At 46.8% G+C, this 16,145-nt stretch overlaps 2 protein-coding genes across 6 annotated transcripts in view; one reads left to right on the top strand and one right to left on the bottom strand.

The window, feature by feature from the left end:
• The window catches only part of LOC109503256 (nascent polypeptide-associated complex subunit alpha, muscle-specific form-like), a 71,488-nt gene extending 64,100 nt beyond the window's left edge, over positions 1–7,388 (bottom strand). The window contains exons 1-2 of the mRNA XM_045036448.1: positions 7,196–7,388; positions 3,178–3,250 (exon numbers count right to left, since the gene is read on the bottom strand). Coding sequence (XP_044892383.1) covers positions 3,178–3,250; positions 7,196–7,388 — 266 coding nt within the window. The remainder of the gene's footprint in view (positions 1–3,177; positions 3,251–7,195) is intronic.
• Positions 1–16,145, top strand: part of PCBP3 (poly(rC) binding protein 3) — a 276,340-nt gene that overhangs the window by 61,122 nt on the left and 199,073 nt on the right. The window lies entirely within an intron of this gene.

Here is a 16,145-nt window from a genome sequence, read left to right as displayed (position 1 = left end):
GGCGTGGTTCCGGACTTTGCTTCCTGCCGTCCTTTCCGTGGCCAGCCCGGTGCCGTGGTTGACCACGGGAACGAGCAGGGACGCTGCCGCTGGCACTTAGTCCCGGGATTGTCTTCGGCTGGAGGCTCACCTGGGCCAGGGCCGTGGGCATCCTGGTGCTTTCCGTTACAGGGAGACCACGCACAGTGGGAGTCAGACTGGGGGCGCAGTGGGCCTTAGCAGGCAGGGCCCCTCGCCAGCCAAGGTGCCCCCGACACTTGTGTTGTCCATCCAGAGCATGCTCGGCTGGACGGTCCCCTCCACCCACCCCCGTGCACACGGAGAAAAGATTTCTCGGTGTTCCTTAGGGAGCTTGGCAGTTAGTGGCTGTGTTTTTATTAGATTCCTAGGATGACTGAGCACATGTTTCCACCAGGTTTCACGCTTTCAAGGCATCTCGGGGCTTTCTTGGCTGTGTGTTTGGCAGAAAAAATGCCTCCAAGGGTGGACCTGCACCGGGGACACCTGGAGCCTATGGTTGCCACAAGCCAGCAGTCTGGACGTGTTTTCTGGAAAGGTCCATATGGCAAATATTGTAGGTGTGTGGGCTACACGTAGCCTCTGCCGTATGTTCTCTTTTTTCCCCCTCAACCTTATAAAATCCCCAAACCAGTCTTAGCTCATAGGCGGTACAGAAAGGGCAGCGGGCTGTGGTTTCCTGACCCTGCATTGGCCCGGCAGGCAGAAAATGTGGGCTTGGTCTTAACCTCACTGATTTGGTCCACTGAGGAGCGGGAGAGGCACAGAGAATGTTCGGTGTTGGGACTGACTGTGGCTTTTGCACGTGTGCATTTGTCTGCCTGCCTGAAAGCCTCTGCCGCCGCTCCGGACAGCCCCTCTCTGAGTGGTCTGCACATCTCGTGAGCAAATCGACCTCATTACTTCGAGACAGTTGTAAGGAATTTCAGCACATTCTTTCTCCTGGAACAGAGCTTCTGCACCCTGACTGCACAAGAGGCACCTGGGGGCTTCTGCGGTCCGGCCCGTCACCTCTAAGAGATGGTTCATCCTTCTGTTGGGCGCCGCCTGGGGGCCTTATCAGTCAAGTTTCGTAGTAGCCGGAGTCTAACATGGTGTGGGAGAAGAGCTCACTGTTGCCACTGGGGTGGGCTTTTCCTTTCTGTCCCCATGCTGGCCCCTCCTCTTGCCCCCCCTTTTCTCCAGCCCCCTGCAGTAAATGCTCTAGAATGAGGGGAGTTTTGGCTTGATCAGCAAGTGCTGGTTCAGTTAGCACAAACCCCAGGTAGCATGGGCGGGCCTTTCATTTCAGCAGCTTAGATTAAGAAGCTGAGGCCCAGAGGAGGGCGGCAGCGCGGGTGACCCTGAACTCAGGGGTGAGCTCACCGGCTTCCAGAAATTGTCAGAAAACACCAGTGAGTTCCTGTTTTCTTTCTTCTTCAGTGTGATGCTGTTCTAGTTCCCAGTGGGGCTTACAACTAGAAATTGGATGTTTGTTTGTAAAAACGCAGTATTTATCTCTGCAAACTTTGATCCAACAGAGGAGAAAGCGCTTAGAGGGGTTTGGCAAAAAGATGATAGAAAATCTCGTGGTTATAAGACTTGTCAGCACACTTATTTTTTTCCTTTTTTACAACTTTTATTTCTAGGCCCCTGAAGCCAATCTCTGTTTACTCTTCCTGCTGACTGAATGTGTATACGTGTTATTAATAGCCAGAGTGGGAAAGAAGGCGTGCTTTCTGCTCTGAAATATTCCCTCCTCGAAACCTCGAAATTGAAATACTTTTTCATCTCTAGGGATCTAGGCCAGTGCTTCTCAAACTTCAATGTGCACATGAACCACTGGGATTTTAAAAATCCGGATTCTGATCCAGTAGGTATGAGGCTTATGAATCTGTATTCCCAGTGAGCTCTTCTGGCCCCATTTTGAGAGGCTCTGGGCCACTGCACGTGATCCTCCTGTGAGGCATATTAGATGGATTCCAGAGGGCACTTGGCAAAGATGATCGTGTTATTAGGAGCATGGAATCTAAGTGATGGCGGCGATAGTCCTGCTTCACCCTGTGCTGCCTGCCTGCTGTTAGGCTCCTAGAGGGGATCAGAGAGCGGGGCTGTCACTGGTGTGTGCAGACAGGTGGGGTGCCAGAGGAGCGGTCCCCTGCGGCGTCTGCTAGGCCGCAGTGCTGCACACGCACGCGTGACTGCTCACGCAGCCCTGGGAGGCCGGCTGCCGTGGGTGAGGGGGACCTGGAGATACAGGAGTCAAGAGGCTTGCCCGAGGTCGTTCCCCTGGTGAACGTGTCAGGATTCAGCCCCGGCTTCTCCGACTGCTGAGCCTGACGCTGCTTCACCACTGAGTGGCAGCCGTGGTGGCTCTGTGTGGAGGGAGCATACTTAGTAGGACCACAGCGTTGCTCTTCCTGCCAGGGAGGAAGTGGCAGCACACCAGGTGTCCCCCAAGGGGCCTGGCGGCCTTGTGGGAGGATGCCCTCCTGCTGTCAGGTTAGGGGACTTCTAAGAACCCCATCTGATTCTCTTGGGAGACTTTGGGAGCCCTGCACACTAAAGGCCGTGTTGATCAAGAAGCCAGGGAGGGACCAACACTGTTTTTCTGCTTCAGGTTTGGGAACTGTGGAACTGTTGGAAGCTGAATGAGGATTTTCCTAATATTTGGTAAATGAAGGGAAAAGGATCACTTTCAAAAACAGTCTTATCTCAGTAACCTTAGTGAAGATAGAAAAATAAAATCAGTGTCTCATTTGAGTGGAAAAAGAAAAGCCAGCAGTTCTAGCTCATGTGAGTGCGGGGGCTTTAATATGGTAAAGGGTTAATCCTTTCAAAGGTTCAGAAATACTTTTAGGGAATTAATGTCCAGGATCTAATGGCATATTGATGATTGTGATGCATGTGGTTCTGTAAAAGCTTTTAGACCCTGGCTCTGTTTCAAGGGCATAGATTCAGAATGACTCCTGATCTTTCTCCACGTAGGAAGAATCCTCTGCTCTCTCGGGAGCATTTGCACTGTTCACAAAAATGTCTGCTTGACCAGTGGGCTCTGCTCACAGCCGGGCGAGGCCTCACTGCAGGCCACTTTGTTGTATACCTGGCTGTGTGCAGAGAGGCCAAGGGGCCTGGGGCAGAACCCGGCCTGGCAGGGTAAGCCGGTCCCCGCCTTGGTACCTGGCAGGGGGTACTTCAAACACTGCCTCTACTGCTTGCTTGCTGTGAAGTTTCTGGACCTCAGCGTCCACATCTGGAAGGTGGAAACAATAGTCCTGTCTTGGGAAGTTGGTGTGAGGGAGAGTGGCAGTGTGTGCACAACGTCTAGCCTGGTGGCAGTGGTCAGCACAGGAGGCTGCTGCTAAGGCAGTGGCCAGCAAGGCAGAAGAGATGTTCACCGTGGCCAGAAATGATAGCCCGCCTTCTAGAATATTCAGTTCCCTACGCCTAATATTCAATGTAAGAATTAGAAATGCGGTTAAAGCAAAACTGGCACTGTTCAGCTTCCGTTACAGCTAAGCAGATCACACTCTTTAGTCAGAGAGAAAACACTTAGCGCCTCAGATATACCGCAGGTTATGTGGTGGCCCCAATGATAAAATCTTGAGTGTCTCCTGTGAGCTTGGACCTTCTGGCAGAAGCACCTTCTCTGTGACTCTGCAATGTCAGTGTCCGAAGTGACATGACAATCTTTCTGAATTTGACGACGCTATGAGAAATTTGCTGTTTTCCCACCAGGGGCAGACAAATGACAACTTGGTGACCTTGGTCTTTTTTTCACCTTTAATTGCTGGCTTTCTTCAAAAATAAGCTGCTTATTTTAGAACAGTTTTAGATTTGCAGGATTAATATAAGAGTAATACAGGGGCGCCTGGGTGGCGTAGTCGGTTAAGCGTCCGACTTCAGCCAGGTCACGATCTCGCGGTCCGTGAGTTCGAGCCCCGCGTCGGGCTCTGGGCTGATGGCTCAGAGCCTGGAGCCTGTTTCCGATTCTGTGTCTCCCTCTCTCTCTGCCCCTCCCCCGTTCATGCTCTGTCTCTCTCTGTCCCAAAAATAAATAAACGTTGAAAAAAAAAAAAGAGTAATACAGAGAATCTCTGTATACCCCACACCCAGTTTAACACTATACAGTACATTTGTCATAATTAATGGACCAATGTTGATATGTTATTAAGTGAAGTTCCTACTTTAGATTTCTTTCGTTTTTCTCTTTCTCTTTTTTAAACTTTATTTATTTTGCAAGGGAGAGAAAGAAAGAGAGAGAGAAGCAAAGAGAGAGGGAAAGAGAGAGTCCCAAGCAGGCTCCGCACTCTCAGTGTAGAGCCCAATGCGGGGCTTGAACCCACAAACCGTGAGATCATGACCTGAGCTGAAATCAAGAGTCAGATGCTTAACTGACTGAGCCACCGGGCGCCCCTCTTTAGTCTCTCTCTAATGTCCTTTTTCTTTCCTGCAATCCCATCCAGAACACATAACATTTGGTTGTCATACCTCTTTAAGCTCTTCCTGGCTGAGATAGTTTCTTAGACTTCCCTTGTTTTTGATGACCTTGATAGTTTTGAGGACTACTTTAGGGACTTTGTAGAATGTCCCTCTATTGAAATTTATCTGATATTTTCCTCGTGATTAGACTGGGGGTGCAGGTTTTGGGAGGAAGACCACCGAGGTGACGTGCATTTTCATCCCATGTCAAGAGTATATACTGTCACCTTGACTTATCACTGATACGATGGTGCTCACGTGGCTGATGTGTCCAGTCTACACCTGTTCTTTCCTTTCCCACACTCTTCTTCAGGAGAAAGTTACTATGCACAGTGCATGCTTGAGTCGGTGGGGGCGGGGGGGACATACGCTCCCTCCCTGGTCGCAGAGTAGCTACAGAAACGATTTAGAACTGTCTTCTCAGGAGATTCGTTTGCTCTCTCCCATTTACTTATATTTTCAGTCATTTGTTCATATCAGAATGGGTCATGGATGTTCATTCTGTACTCTAGTTTACATTCCTGTGCTGCTGTATTTGCTCTGTCGATCAGACTGTTCCAGCTTAGGCCCGTGGGAGTCCTTTTAGTTGGCTCTGGGGTCCTTCGGGTGGGCCTCATCTTTGTGTGTGTTTGTGTTTGTTTTGCTCTGTTCTGTGTTTTAAGTACCTCTTTTCTTTCTGGTACTAGAAGACACTCTGGGCTCCTATTGTATATATCCCAACACCGGCCCTAGAATCAGGAGCCTGGTTCCTTTGGTTGGAGAATATGGTATAAGAAACCATCATCTGGGGCGCTCTTGCTGGCAGAGCAGAAATATATGTGTATATGTTACCCTGTGTAGGTACACATTTCTGTAAGTACCTCCATGTGTAACCGTCTGTGTCTGCGGCAAGCTAAACACGAGTTCACACTGACATTCCCAGCTCCAGTCCATCACCGGGTGGGTCATTCCAGCGTCCTCCTCTTGCTTACACGTAACCTCCTCCAAGAGTGAGACCCCCGCCTCCCGCCTCCCGCCATCCGCTCCCTTCACTGTTCAGTCCCCGCGTGCGGGTAGGCAGTGTCAGAATTAACTCGCACCCCTGGGAATCCGTGTTATCGATCATGTCATTCAGTTCCTCTGCCTTCAGTCTTGCAGACTCCACTCACCTGCAGAATGACTTAGGTCTGCACCTTACCCCACCCCCTTCGGGGAGCCTGTTCCCTACATTTGTGATGCAGTTAGCTTCCTCCACTGCCTTCCTTCCATATGCCTTCCTGGGATTCCCCTGCCATCCTGAATGACTTTTTTTTTTCAAATTGCATACATTAAGGTTAACTTTTTGTGCTGTAAAGTTTTATGGTTTCTGACAAATGCTTACTTACAGTCCCCGCTACACTGTAATACAGAATGGTTTCACTGCCCTGAAAATCCCCTGGGCTCTGCCTATTCAGCCCCTTGCCCAAGCCCCAGATAACCACTGATCTGTTTTATATCCCTACAGTTTTGCCTTTTCCAGAATGGCATATAGTTAGAGTCATATAGTATGTAGCTTTTTCAGACTGGCTTCTGTCACTTAGCAATTTGTATTTAGGATTTGTCGTGTGTGTGTGTGTGTGTATGTGTGTGTGTGTGTATGTGGCTTGATAGGGCATTTCTTTTTACTGCTGAATAATATTCCATTGTATGAATGTACCATGGTTTCTTTATCCATTCACCCGTTGAAGGATGTCTTGGTTGCTCCCAGTTTTTGGCAATTGTGAATCAAGCTGCTGTAAGCGTTCGTGTGCAGGTTTTTGTTTGGTCAGAAGTTTTCAGTTCATTTGGGCAACTGCCAAGAAGCACCATTGCTGGATCACGTGTAAGACCGTGTGTGGTTTTGTAAGGAGCTGCCAGACTGTCTCCCAGAGCAGCCTCGCTATTTTTCATTCTCTCTAGAAGTGAACGAGAGCGAGTTCCTGCTGTTGCACACCCTTGTCAGCATTTAGTATTGTCAGTTTGTTAAATTTTAACAATTCTAATAGATGTGTCATTGTATCTCATTTTAATTTGCAATTCCCTGAAAACCTAAATTTGCACTTTTGCCGTGTTTTCATTTGGTGAGTCAGTTTGGAAGACTGACTCTCCCGATCGTTTCAAGGAAACTTTTTCTTTTCCAAGCGATCGGTGTCCAAGTTTTCCGCTGACAGTATAAACATCGGCTTAGTTTGTAACTGTTCTCAAGATCTACATTTGTACGCTGATTACAAGGATACATTTTTAGCTGGCGCTGCTTCTGTGCGTTGCCAGCTTGGCAGTGCCACGCTGCCGCCCTCTCAGCCGCGTGTCCCCTCCTGGCAGCACGTCGCAGTTTGGAGATAAACGTATTGTCTAGACTTTAGGAACTTCCTCCAGAAGTAATACAATTCCAGATCTCCATATGCCACCGCGGCTCTGAAGCGTTCCTTGGCATTCATTCCGTTATCTTTCCGATAACACGCGAGCGAGGGAGCCCGTCAGCCGCGCGGTTCGGGTTTTCTGGCGCCGGCCCGCACCCCGCCTCCTAGTTCGGCTTATCGCTTCTCCCTTGGCTTTGTTCAGCTTCTGTTCCAGCCGCCCGGCCGAGCCCCCGACCTTGTTCCTGCCGGGCCCGCCGCTCCGCAGACGGCGCCTCCAGGCCTGCCCCGAGCCCTGTCTGCGCGCGCGCTCTCCTTGCCTCACCTGGGAGGAGCCGGTGTCTTCCCGAGCTGTAGCTCACCTTGGCAGTCAGACACCGCTCCCGGCCGCTCCCCGGCTTTGCGGCTCTCGGGCCGCGTCTGCTCTTCCTGACACAGCGCGGGCTCCCCGAGGCTGTGCCGCCCCCTGCTGCCTCCGTGCCGTGCCTTCCGTGGAGGGCCCAGCCCGAGAGGCGGGGGCCGGGAGCACGGTGCAGGCGGGACCCCCCTCGGCATGCCGCCAGTCTGGATGTGTCAAGAGGGTCCTCTGCTGAGGGTCTGTGTGATCTCAGCTTCCGGGCTCTTAGAGACGCCGCCACCCGTGAGAATGACAGTAGAGACGTGCGGCCATGTGATGCCGTCTTGACCTGTCAGCAGAAAAACATCTAGGGGCTCAGCCCGGCCGTCCTCCCGCGTGCACAAAGGCACCTGTACCCATTTAGTCAAGTGCACGTTGCTCTCCTCCTGATCTGGCTCTTTATCGGCCTCGGCGTCTCTTCCCGAAACCTTCCTGAAGGGGGAGCCCACGAGACCCTCGTGGCCCTGCCCCTGGTTTCTGGTTCTTTTTTGCTTGCGCGCCGTGTCCTCCTTGTTAGCTTGGCTTGGAAGGGGCCTGTCGCCAGGGCAGCCGCGAGTGGGACGCGTGTGGAACCGCTTGCTCACACTAGTCGTGTTCGTACTTTGTCTCGGGGTCGGGGGGAGGGAGTATAACGGGTGTATGTTTCTGCCCTTTTGCTTTCTTGCCCCTAAAGGGCTGGCTGTCTCCACCCGTCCGGACGTCCTATCTGCCCTGTTGTGTCTCTGCTCACTTCAGCGTGGCTTCTTGCACCTCCACGCCCCTCCTCTGGGGTGGGGGGGGGTCTCACCCTTTCTCTGTTCTGATGGCTCCCTCCCTGGGCCTGTACCATCAACTCCGGACTCAGGTGTCTTGTTGTCTATTTGACATCTCCGCTTGCAAGGCGAATAAGCATTTCAGACTTACGTGTCCACACACCGAGCTCTTGAGCTTTCCACCGTGGCTCCATGTTCTGGTTGTCTAAGCCAGAAGCCTTGGAGCCTCCCTGATTTCCACTTCTTACCTCAAACCCCACATTCAGTGCTCCGGGAAGTCCTATGATTCGGGGCACCCAGCAAGTTGATGAGGACATCGGGTCTGAAGATTGGATCTAAAGAATACAATACAAAACCCACCCAAATGCTTCCGAGAACATTATCTGGGAGAGAGTTTGATGGTTTATGTGAAGTAAATAGACTAGGCAATTAACACCAGCGAAACTGGTGCGGCTCCATCAATATCAGATGAGTGTGTGTGGCGACAAAGGCTTTGTGATGTAAAATGTTGCTTCTGTATGATGATAAAAGAAAACAATCATAAAGAATTTATACATATGCAATAACTAAACCTCAGAATATATAGAAAAATTGGCCGATTTACAAGGAGAAATTGATAATTCTGCAACCGTATGGGCTATTTTAATATTCCTTTCTCAGGAATTGATGAGTCAGCTACAAACAACAGTGTACAAAATTTGAACAAGCTCTAGTTCTCGGTCATATAATAAAACAACAAACAATTAGAGAATACATTCTCTCTCTCTCTTTCCCCCTTTTTTTAATGTTTATTTTTGAGAGAGAGAGAGAGCAGGAGTGGGGAAGGGGCAGAGAGAGAGGGAGACCCAGAATCAGAAGCAGGCTCCAGGCTCTGAGCTGTCAGCACAGAGCCCGATGCGGGGCTCAAACCCATGAACTGTGAGATCGTAATCTGAGCCCAAGTTGGCCGCTTAACCTACTGAGCCACCCAGGCACCCCCTAGAATACATACTCTCTTGAGGCACATGAGACATTTTTTGGTCACAAAGTAAATCTCAAGTTCTTTCAGACCGTCTTCTCTGACCCAACAAAATTAAGTCAGAATCAATAATAGAAGCACAAAAAGGAAAGTTTATGTATCTGACATTTAAAACATACACACAAAAATTTCAAATTAAAGAGGAGGTCACAATGGAAATCTCCAGAATTGACTGGTGGTAACAATGTAAATTAAGGTCTGTAGAATGTGACAGTGCTTGGAGGGAAAATTATATCCTTAGAGTTATGTATTTGGAAAGAACAAAAGTTCAAAATTGTTCAAATAAGTGCCCAAGTGAAGAAGTTGAGACAGCAAGGGACACCTGGGTGACTCAGTCGGTTAAGCATCCTACTCTTAATTTCAGCTCAGGTTATGATCCCAGGGTCGTGGGATCGAGCCCAGAGTCGGGTGTGTGCTGATCCTACTCTTAATTTCAGCTCAGGTCATGATCCCAGGGTCGTGGGATCAAGCCCGGAGTCGGGCCTGTGCTGACGGCGTGGAGCCTGCTTGGGATTCTCTCTGTCTCTCTCTTTCTCTCTCTCTGCCCACCCCCACTCACATGCGCACTCTTTCTTTCTCAAAATAAATAAATAAACTTTTTAAAAAAGTCAAGAGAGCAAAAGAAAATAAAAGGAAGGAAGTGATAAAGGTAAGAATAGAAACTTGTGAAATGGGAAACAAAGAAAAATAGATGTAGTAAAATAAAAAACTGCCTCTTTGTAAAGGCAAACAAGATTTTTAAATTTTCAGTAAGATTGATCAAAAAAAAAAAAAGAGAAGGCAGGAATCACCTATGTTAGCTACATCTTGTTAACGATGGGACTGACCAGCATTTAAAGATGGCATTTGTTACCGGAGTGCCAAACAAGTTCTGACAGGGGTTCTCATGGGTTTTGAAAAGTTGATCTTAAAATACAGATAGAAGAATAAAGAACCAAAAAGATAAGTAATTTTGAAAAAACAATACCAGGAGGCTTGCCCTTTCAGATGCCAAAGCTTATTATAAAGGTGTGATATTCAGGATTTGTGTTCTCGGACAGATAGGTCCATGCAGTAGACCTAGGGAGCATACTCACACCATACACCCTCCCCACACTGCCGCACCTCCACACCCTCACACCCTGCCACATCCTATACTCACCCTCTCTTTCCTCCCACATCGTACCCCCTACCCACCCACACCAGCCCACCTTCTATCCTCACGACCACACCCCCCTCCTAGCCCCCTACACCCTATTCCCATACCCTCTCACATACTCTAACACCCTCCGCCTACACCACACGCCCCACATCTCCCACTCTCACACCACTTACTCCTCCATACTCACACCCCCGTACCCTATATCCCTACCCTTTCACACCCCCCCACATCCCACTCCCCACATCACACCTCCTCGCACCCAGCTACCACCTGTCTATACCCCCCCCATACACCTCCAGGCTCATAGCCTCCCACATCCTATACCCATACCCTCTCATATGCCCTAACACCCCAACCTACCCTACACACCCCACATCTCCCACACCTACACCCCCACTCCCCTTACCCCTCACGCCCACACATACATCCCACAACCACATCCCCCTGTCCCCCCACACCCACACTCAAATCCCCACATCCCACACACCCTATACATCCCACATACCCTGTGCACCCCCACCCCCCCACCCCACACCCATACTCATACACAGGAATTCGTAATACTAGAGGTTGTATTATAAGTCAGTGGGGGAAAGGATGGACCTTTTAGTCAATATTGCTGGGATAATCTTCTACCCTGTGGTAAAGATAAAATTAGGTCCCCAGCAAATGCTTCCTGTATGAGACTGAATTCTAGATGGAATAAAATCCTGAGTGTGAAAAGCAAAACTAACACTTATAGATGAAAAGACAGAAGTCTTTCTGTGACATCTGGGTGCAGATGAATTTCTTAAACCGGGCACAAAAAGCACTAACGATAAGGAAAAGGGCTGGTTTATTTGACTACATTATATAAAAAAATCATCTGTATGGTAGATTTTTATGGTACTAAAAGACAGAAGGAAACACTTGAAAGTCATATAACATGAAAAGGATTAATATCAGAGATCTAGAAAGAATAAGCATACAATGGACAAAGGCTGTAAGAAGGCAATTCAAAATGAGGAAACCAGAAACGTTTTTATAAACCTGTGTGAAAACTGGTTTTTCTATTAACTCATGAAATATGAAGTTCAACAGTGAGAGACCATTTCATAGTCACCAAGTTGGCAAGCATGAGGTCAATTAAATACTGGTAAGGTATGGGGAAACTGGGAACTTGGTTTCACCTTGCTCTTGGGAGTACTGGCTGGTATAACTGCTTGGACATGAACTGGTTACATAAGTAAGTTGAAAATGTGCACCTAATATGACCCACCAATGCCATTATCAGGTATTTGTGCTAGAAGATGCGGTCCTACTGGGTTTGTACTAGTAAAACAGTGGAAACTACCTAACTGGTCTCAGTAAAGGGACCCAGGCATCTGTTTTATTCCTGTAGTCAAAAAGTATTCAGCATTAAAATGAATTAGATCTACATGTATCAAGATGCATAAATCTCAGTGAGTGTTGACTGTGAAAAACCAAGTTAGCAAGTAGGGGTGCATTATGGTACTGCTTTTGGATATTTACATAGCCAGTGAAGGTATAAACACCTGAATTAAGTAAATATGGTTTAGATTATGTCCTTACCAACCTATAGGGAAGGAGGGGTTATCAGTTTGGTCTGATGCATTAGTGGTATCCACAGGCATTTTGAATAGAGATCTGAAGCAAAGAAAGCAAAATGTTGACTATTTCTTCTTCATGGTTTTACATGGATACCTATTATATTTACTGTTTTGATTTGAGATATAATTAGCATACCATAAAATTCACCCCATTAAAGTGTATAATTGAATGGTTTGGTATGTTTTTGGTGTATTTGCAGAGCTTTGCAGCCATCACTGCTATCTAACGTCAGAACATTTTCTGCAACCTAAAAAGAATCCCTGTGCCCATTCGCATTTCTCCCCGTATTCTCCTTTCCACAGCCCCTGAATACCATTGATTTACTTTTTGTCTCTATCGATTTGCCCACTGGGAACATCTCAGGTACATGGAATCATACAGTATGTGGCATTTTGTGTCTGGCTTCTTTCACTTTGCATAATGTTTTCGAGGTTCATCTATGTTTTAGCATATATTACTACTTTATTTCTTTTTATGGATGAATTTTCATTGTACGGATACACAGCATTTTGTTCATCCCTTTATCCGTTGATGAACATTTGAGTTGCTTCCACTTTTTAGTTACTACGAATAATGTAATTATGAACATTCATGTGCTAGGTTTCGTGTATTTTCAGTTCCCATGGGTATGGAGGAGTTTAAATTGCTGGGTCATGTGGCAATAACATGTTTACCTTTTTAAGAAACTGACCTTGTTTTCCAAGATGGCCTTCCCATTTTACATTCCCACCAGCAATTTACGAGGATTCCAGTATTTGCACATCCACACTAACACTTATTATTGTCAGTCTTTTTGATTATAGCCAGTGGGCGTGAAGTGGCATCTCACTGTGATTCTGATTTGCATTTCCCTGATGACTAGTGATGGTTAGAATTTTTTCTGTGTTTATTGGGCTGTTTATATGCATTCTCTGGGGGCAGGTATATTCAAATCCTTTGTCCATTGTTTAATAGAATTATTTGTCTTTGTATTGTTGAGTTGTAAGGATTTTTGATATATTCTGGATATTTTTCCCTTATCCGATTTACAGAAATTTTCTCCCATTTTGTGGGTTGTCTTTTCACTTTTTTGGTAATGTCTATTGAAGCACAAAATTTTGTAATTTTGACGAAGTCCTGTTTATTTTTCATTTTGTCACTTCTATTTTTGGTGTGACATGTAAGAAACCGTTGTCTAACCAAAGGTTCACATTTATTTTAAGAGCTTTATGGTTTTAATTCTTGCATTTAAATCTCTGGTCTACTTTGAATTAATTTTTGTAGATAGTGTGAAGTAGGGGTCCAAAGTTGGTCTTTTGCATGTGGATGTCCAGTTGTCCCGGCACCATTTGTTAAGACACAGTCTTTCTCCGTTGGTCTTGTCCCTCCCAGTCAGAAACCATTGACTGTGTATGTAAGGGTTTATTTGTGCATTTGTAATTCTATTCCATGGAAATGTTTATATCATCTATAGTATATCCTCTGCATCTGTGACTATATTCAAATTTTCTATTTCTATAGTTTCTATAGTTTCTATAGTTTGTATTTATTTCCAGGCATTTGTTCATTTCATCTTGTTAATCGAATTTGTTGATGTAAAATTGTTCATAGTGTTTCCTTATAATCCTTTTTATTTCTGTAAGTTGGGCAGTAACATTTCTTCTTTCATTCCTAATTTTAGTAATTAAGTCTTCTGTTTTTCTCAGTCAGTCTAGATGAAGACATGTCGATTTTGTTGATCTTTTCAAAGAACCCACTCGTGGTTTGTTTTTCCATTCTGGATTTCACTTGTTTTTGCTTTGGGCTTTATTTCCTTCCCCTGCTGACTTTGGGTTTAGTTTTCTTTTGTTTTTCTAGTTTCTTGGTGGAAGTTGAGGTTATTGAGTTGGGATCTTTCTTCATTTTTGAAAGCAAAGTATTCACAGCTTTGGAGGAGCTCCTGCCCAGTCCTGCCCCTTCTGGGGCTGTGCCAGCTGCTCTGCTGGGCTGGCGAGAGGGGCTGGGGGTGGGCCAAGTTAAAATGCCCTGAGCTCACTGCTCTTACAAAGATCCAGTTGATTTTCTTGCATAAATAAATCATCCTTGGATGCTGCAGGCCTCTGGTCCATTTCCAGAGTTCTTAAGTTCATCATGAACGTGCTGTCATCGTTCTGTTCTCCTTGCAGTTACGGAGGAGTGAGCTGTCAGTGGTTATTATTCTGCCGCTCCCAATGATGTCATCTACCTGCCGTGTTTTATGATGGAGAGATTACAAAAAATGAATGTGATTGCAACAGGATATTTAATAGAAATTGGTTAATCACTTCTAAATGTCACGAGGAAGGAAAATGTGTAGAGGTGGCCAGCATGTTTTAGAAAAGCACAGAGGTGCATGACAACTTACCCTATTTGATATCACAACTTTGTATAAAAGCTAAAGATATCACAGCAGCTAGTATCGCCGCTAAGAGACAAACAGCTTAGCAGAACCAAGTAGAGACTCCAGAGCCCAGCTCGTGAACAGGGGATTCGTGTGTGAGGATATTCCTGGCTGGCAGTAAACCCCGCCTACTGAACTCACGGAACCACTCATATTTGTGGGAATGCTCAGCTGTATCTAGCTAGCCGTCCAGTTTCTCCCTCTGAGGTCAGGTTGATTTTGCCTCAGGGTTAGGGAAGTGTCGTCAGCCGTGTGAGAGAAGGCTGTGGGAGAAGGGTGGGCTTCACGGGGGTTGTGGGGAGACTCGCTGACAGCTGTTGGGTGCTCACAGCCTAGTGAGGGACGCCATTCTCAGGGTGGCCCAAGGGGCCATCTCTGGGAGAAGGAAGGGACGACAGCGGAGGGGGCCCCGTGGGGTTCGGAGGCCCCGTCCCCGGCAGCCGGAAGTATGGGTTCGACCTCTCCAGTCACGACACCAAACCTGGAGAGTAGAGAATGCCTGATTTCAAAACTTCTGTAGAGCACAGTCACCGCATACTGAATTCAGAGGCCCGTGGAAGGAAGTGGAAACATGGGCTAGCCAATGGCTAGTAGAGAGGGCCTCCAGACCGCTAACCAGAAGGAGAGCTGGTGCAAGAATGGTGAGGGCTTTAACATCTATAAGGCTTTTGTACCTGAAGAGAAACACTTGGTGTTAACGTGTTTTTTACTTAAGACTTAATATGTTAAATGTGTAGTCATTTTAAAAATAATCTAAGCAGTGTTAGAAATTTTTAAATACATTAACAGTAAAACAAAAAAAACTCGCTGAAATACAGTGATTACAAAATATATTACTACACGTAAGCCTCAAAAACTAAGCGTCCCATAGTTGTAACTAATTTCCCATCGCCATGCCCCTTGTGGGGTCACAGTGACTTTACAGGGGCACGGCGGGGGCGGTGCTCCAGACCAGCGGGACCGGTTTGCTGGGAGACTGGGAGACTTGGTCGCTTGTCTGAGATGATTTAGATCTGGAGTTCACCCTGAGCTCCAGTTTCAGATTAGAATCTAATAACGATTCTCCCTTGTGCGGATGCCCACAGGCTGGCTGGGCTCCCTGTTGCCCAGTGCCACCCCCCATGTGTGGGGCGTCTCTGAATTGTAGGTCCTCTGCCTTCTTCTGCCTCAAGTCATGTCACTTTGGTTTTTGTTTGTTTGTTGGGGGAAAGGAGTGTCAGAGGCTAAAATCTCAGCTCCGGGGCTCCACTTCTCTCGAGTGACCTGGGGACGAACCTGAATTTCTTCCTTTCTACAATATATTTACCTAAATTTGTTGAGCCTTTGACCAGAAATTAATATGCATTCCTCTTTTTTGTTATCCTCATGTGTTTTATTGATTCACACTCGATGACTTTGTTGCTGAATTTTGAGCAGGCAGTTTATGAAAGGAACAGAAATACCAACAAACATGGAAGGATGCCAACCCTCGTTGCTAATGAATAAACACATGTGCGTCATCCTTTGACCATCTCGTTGGCATGTATTTTAGGAAAGTTTATGATACAGCGTTTTGGCGAAGAATCCCAGAGACTAGACTCTCAGAGGATGACTGGAGAGGGGAGGGGGTCTGGGGGTTCTTCATCCTTGAGTGTCAGGGGCTCTGAAATTCTCAGGCAATGTGGCTGAAAATTCTCTCAAGAATTCGTCTTCAAGAAACAGTCATGGGGGATATTCGTTATAGCCTTAATTTAAATAATTAAATTAATTGGAAGCAGCCCGAAGGCCCAATAATAGAGGATTTAGTAAATCAGTTATTGTTCTTCTACAACACAGAGGACATTAGACAGCAAGTAGCATTTATAGGAATGACTCATGACGTGAAAAAATGCGCTTAGCATATGAAGTCAAAATACACGTAAAAACAGTATATACGACATGAAATATAGGGCTGTGTGTGGTATACGTGCACACCTGTGCCTGTGTGTGTGCTCACGTGTGTGTGTATTGTAAAGG

The sequence above is a fragment of the Felis catus genome, chromosome C2 (assembly GCF_018350175.1).
Source record: "Felis catus isolate Fca126 chromosome C2, F.catus_Fca126_mat1.0, whole genome shotgun sequence".
In the NCBI taxonomy this organism is placed as follows: Eukaryota; Metazoa; Chordata; class Mammalia; order Carnivora; family Felidae; genus Felis; species Felis catus.
Note: the sequence above shows the minus strand (reverse complement) of the source record. Positions and strands in the feature narration are given on the sequence as shown.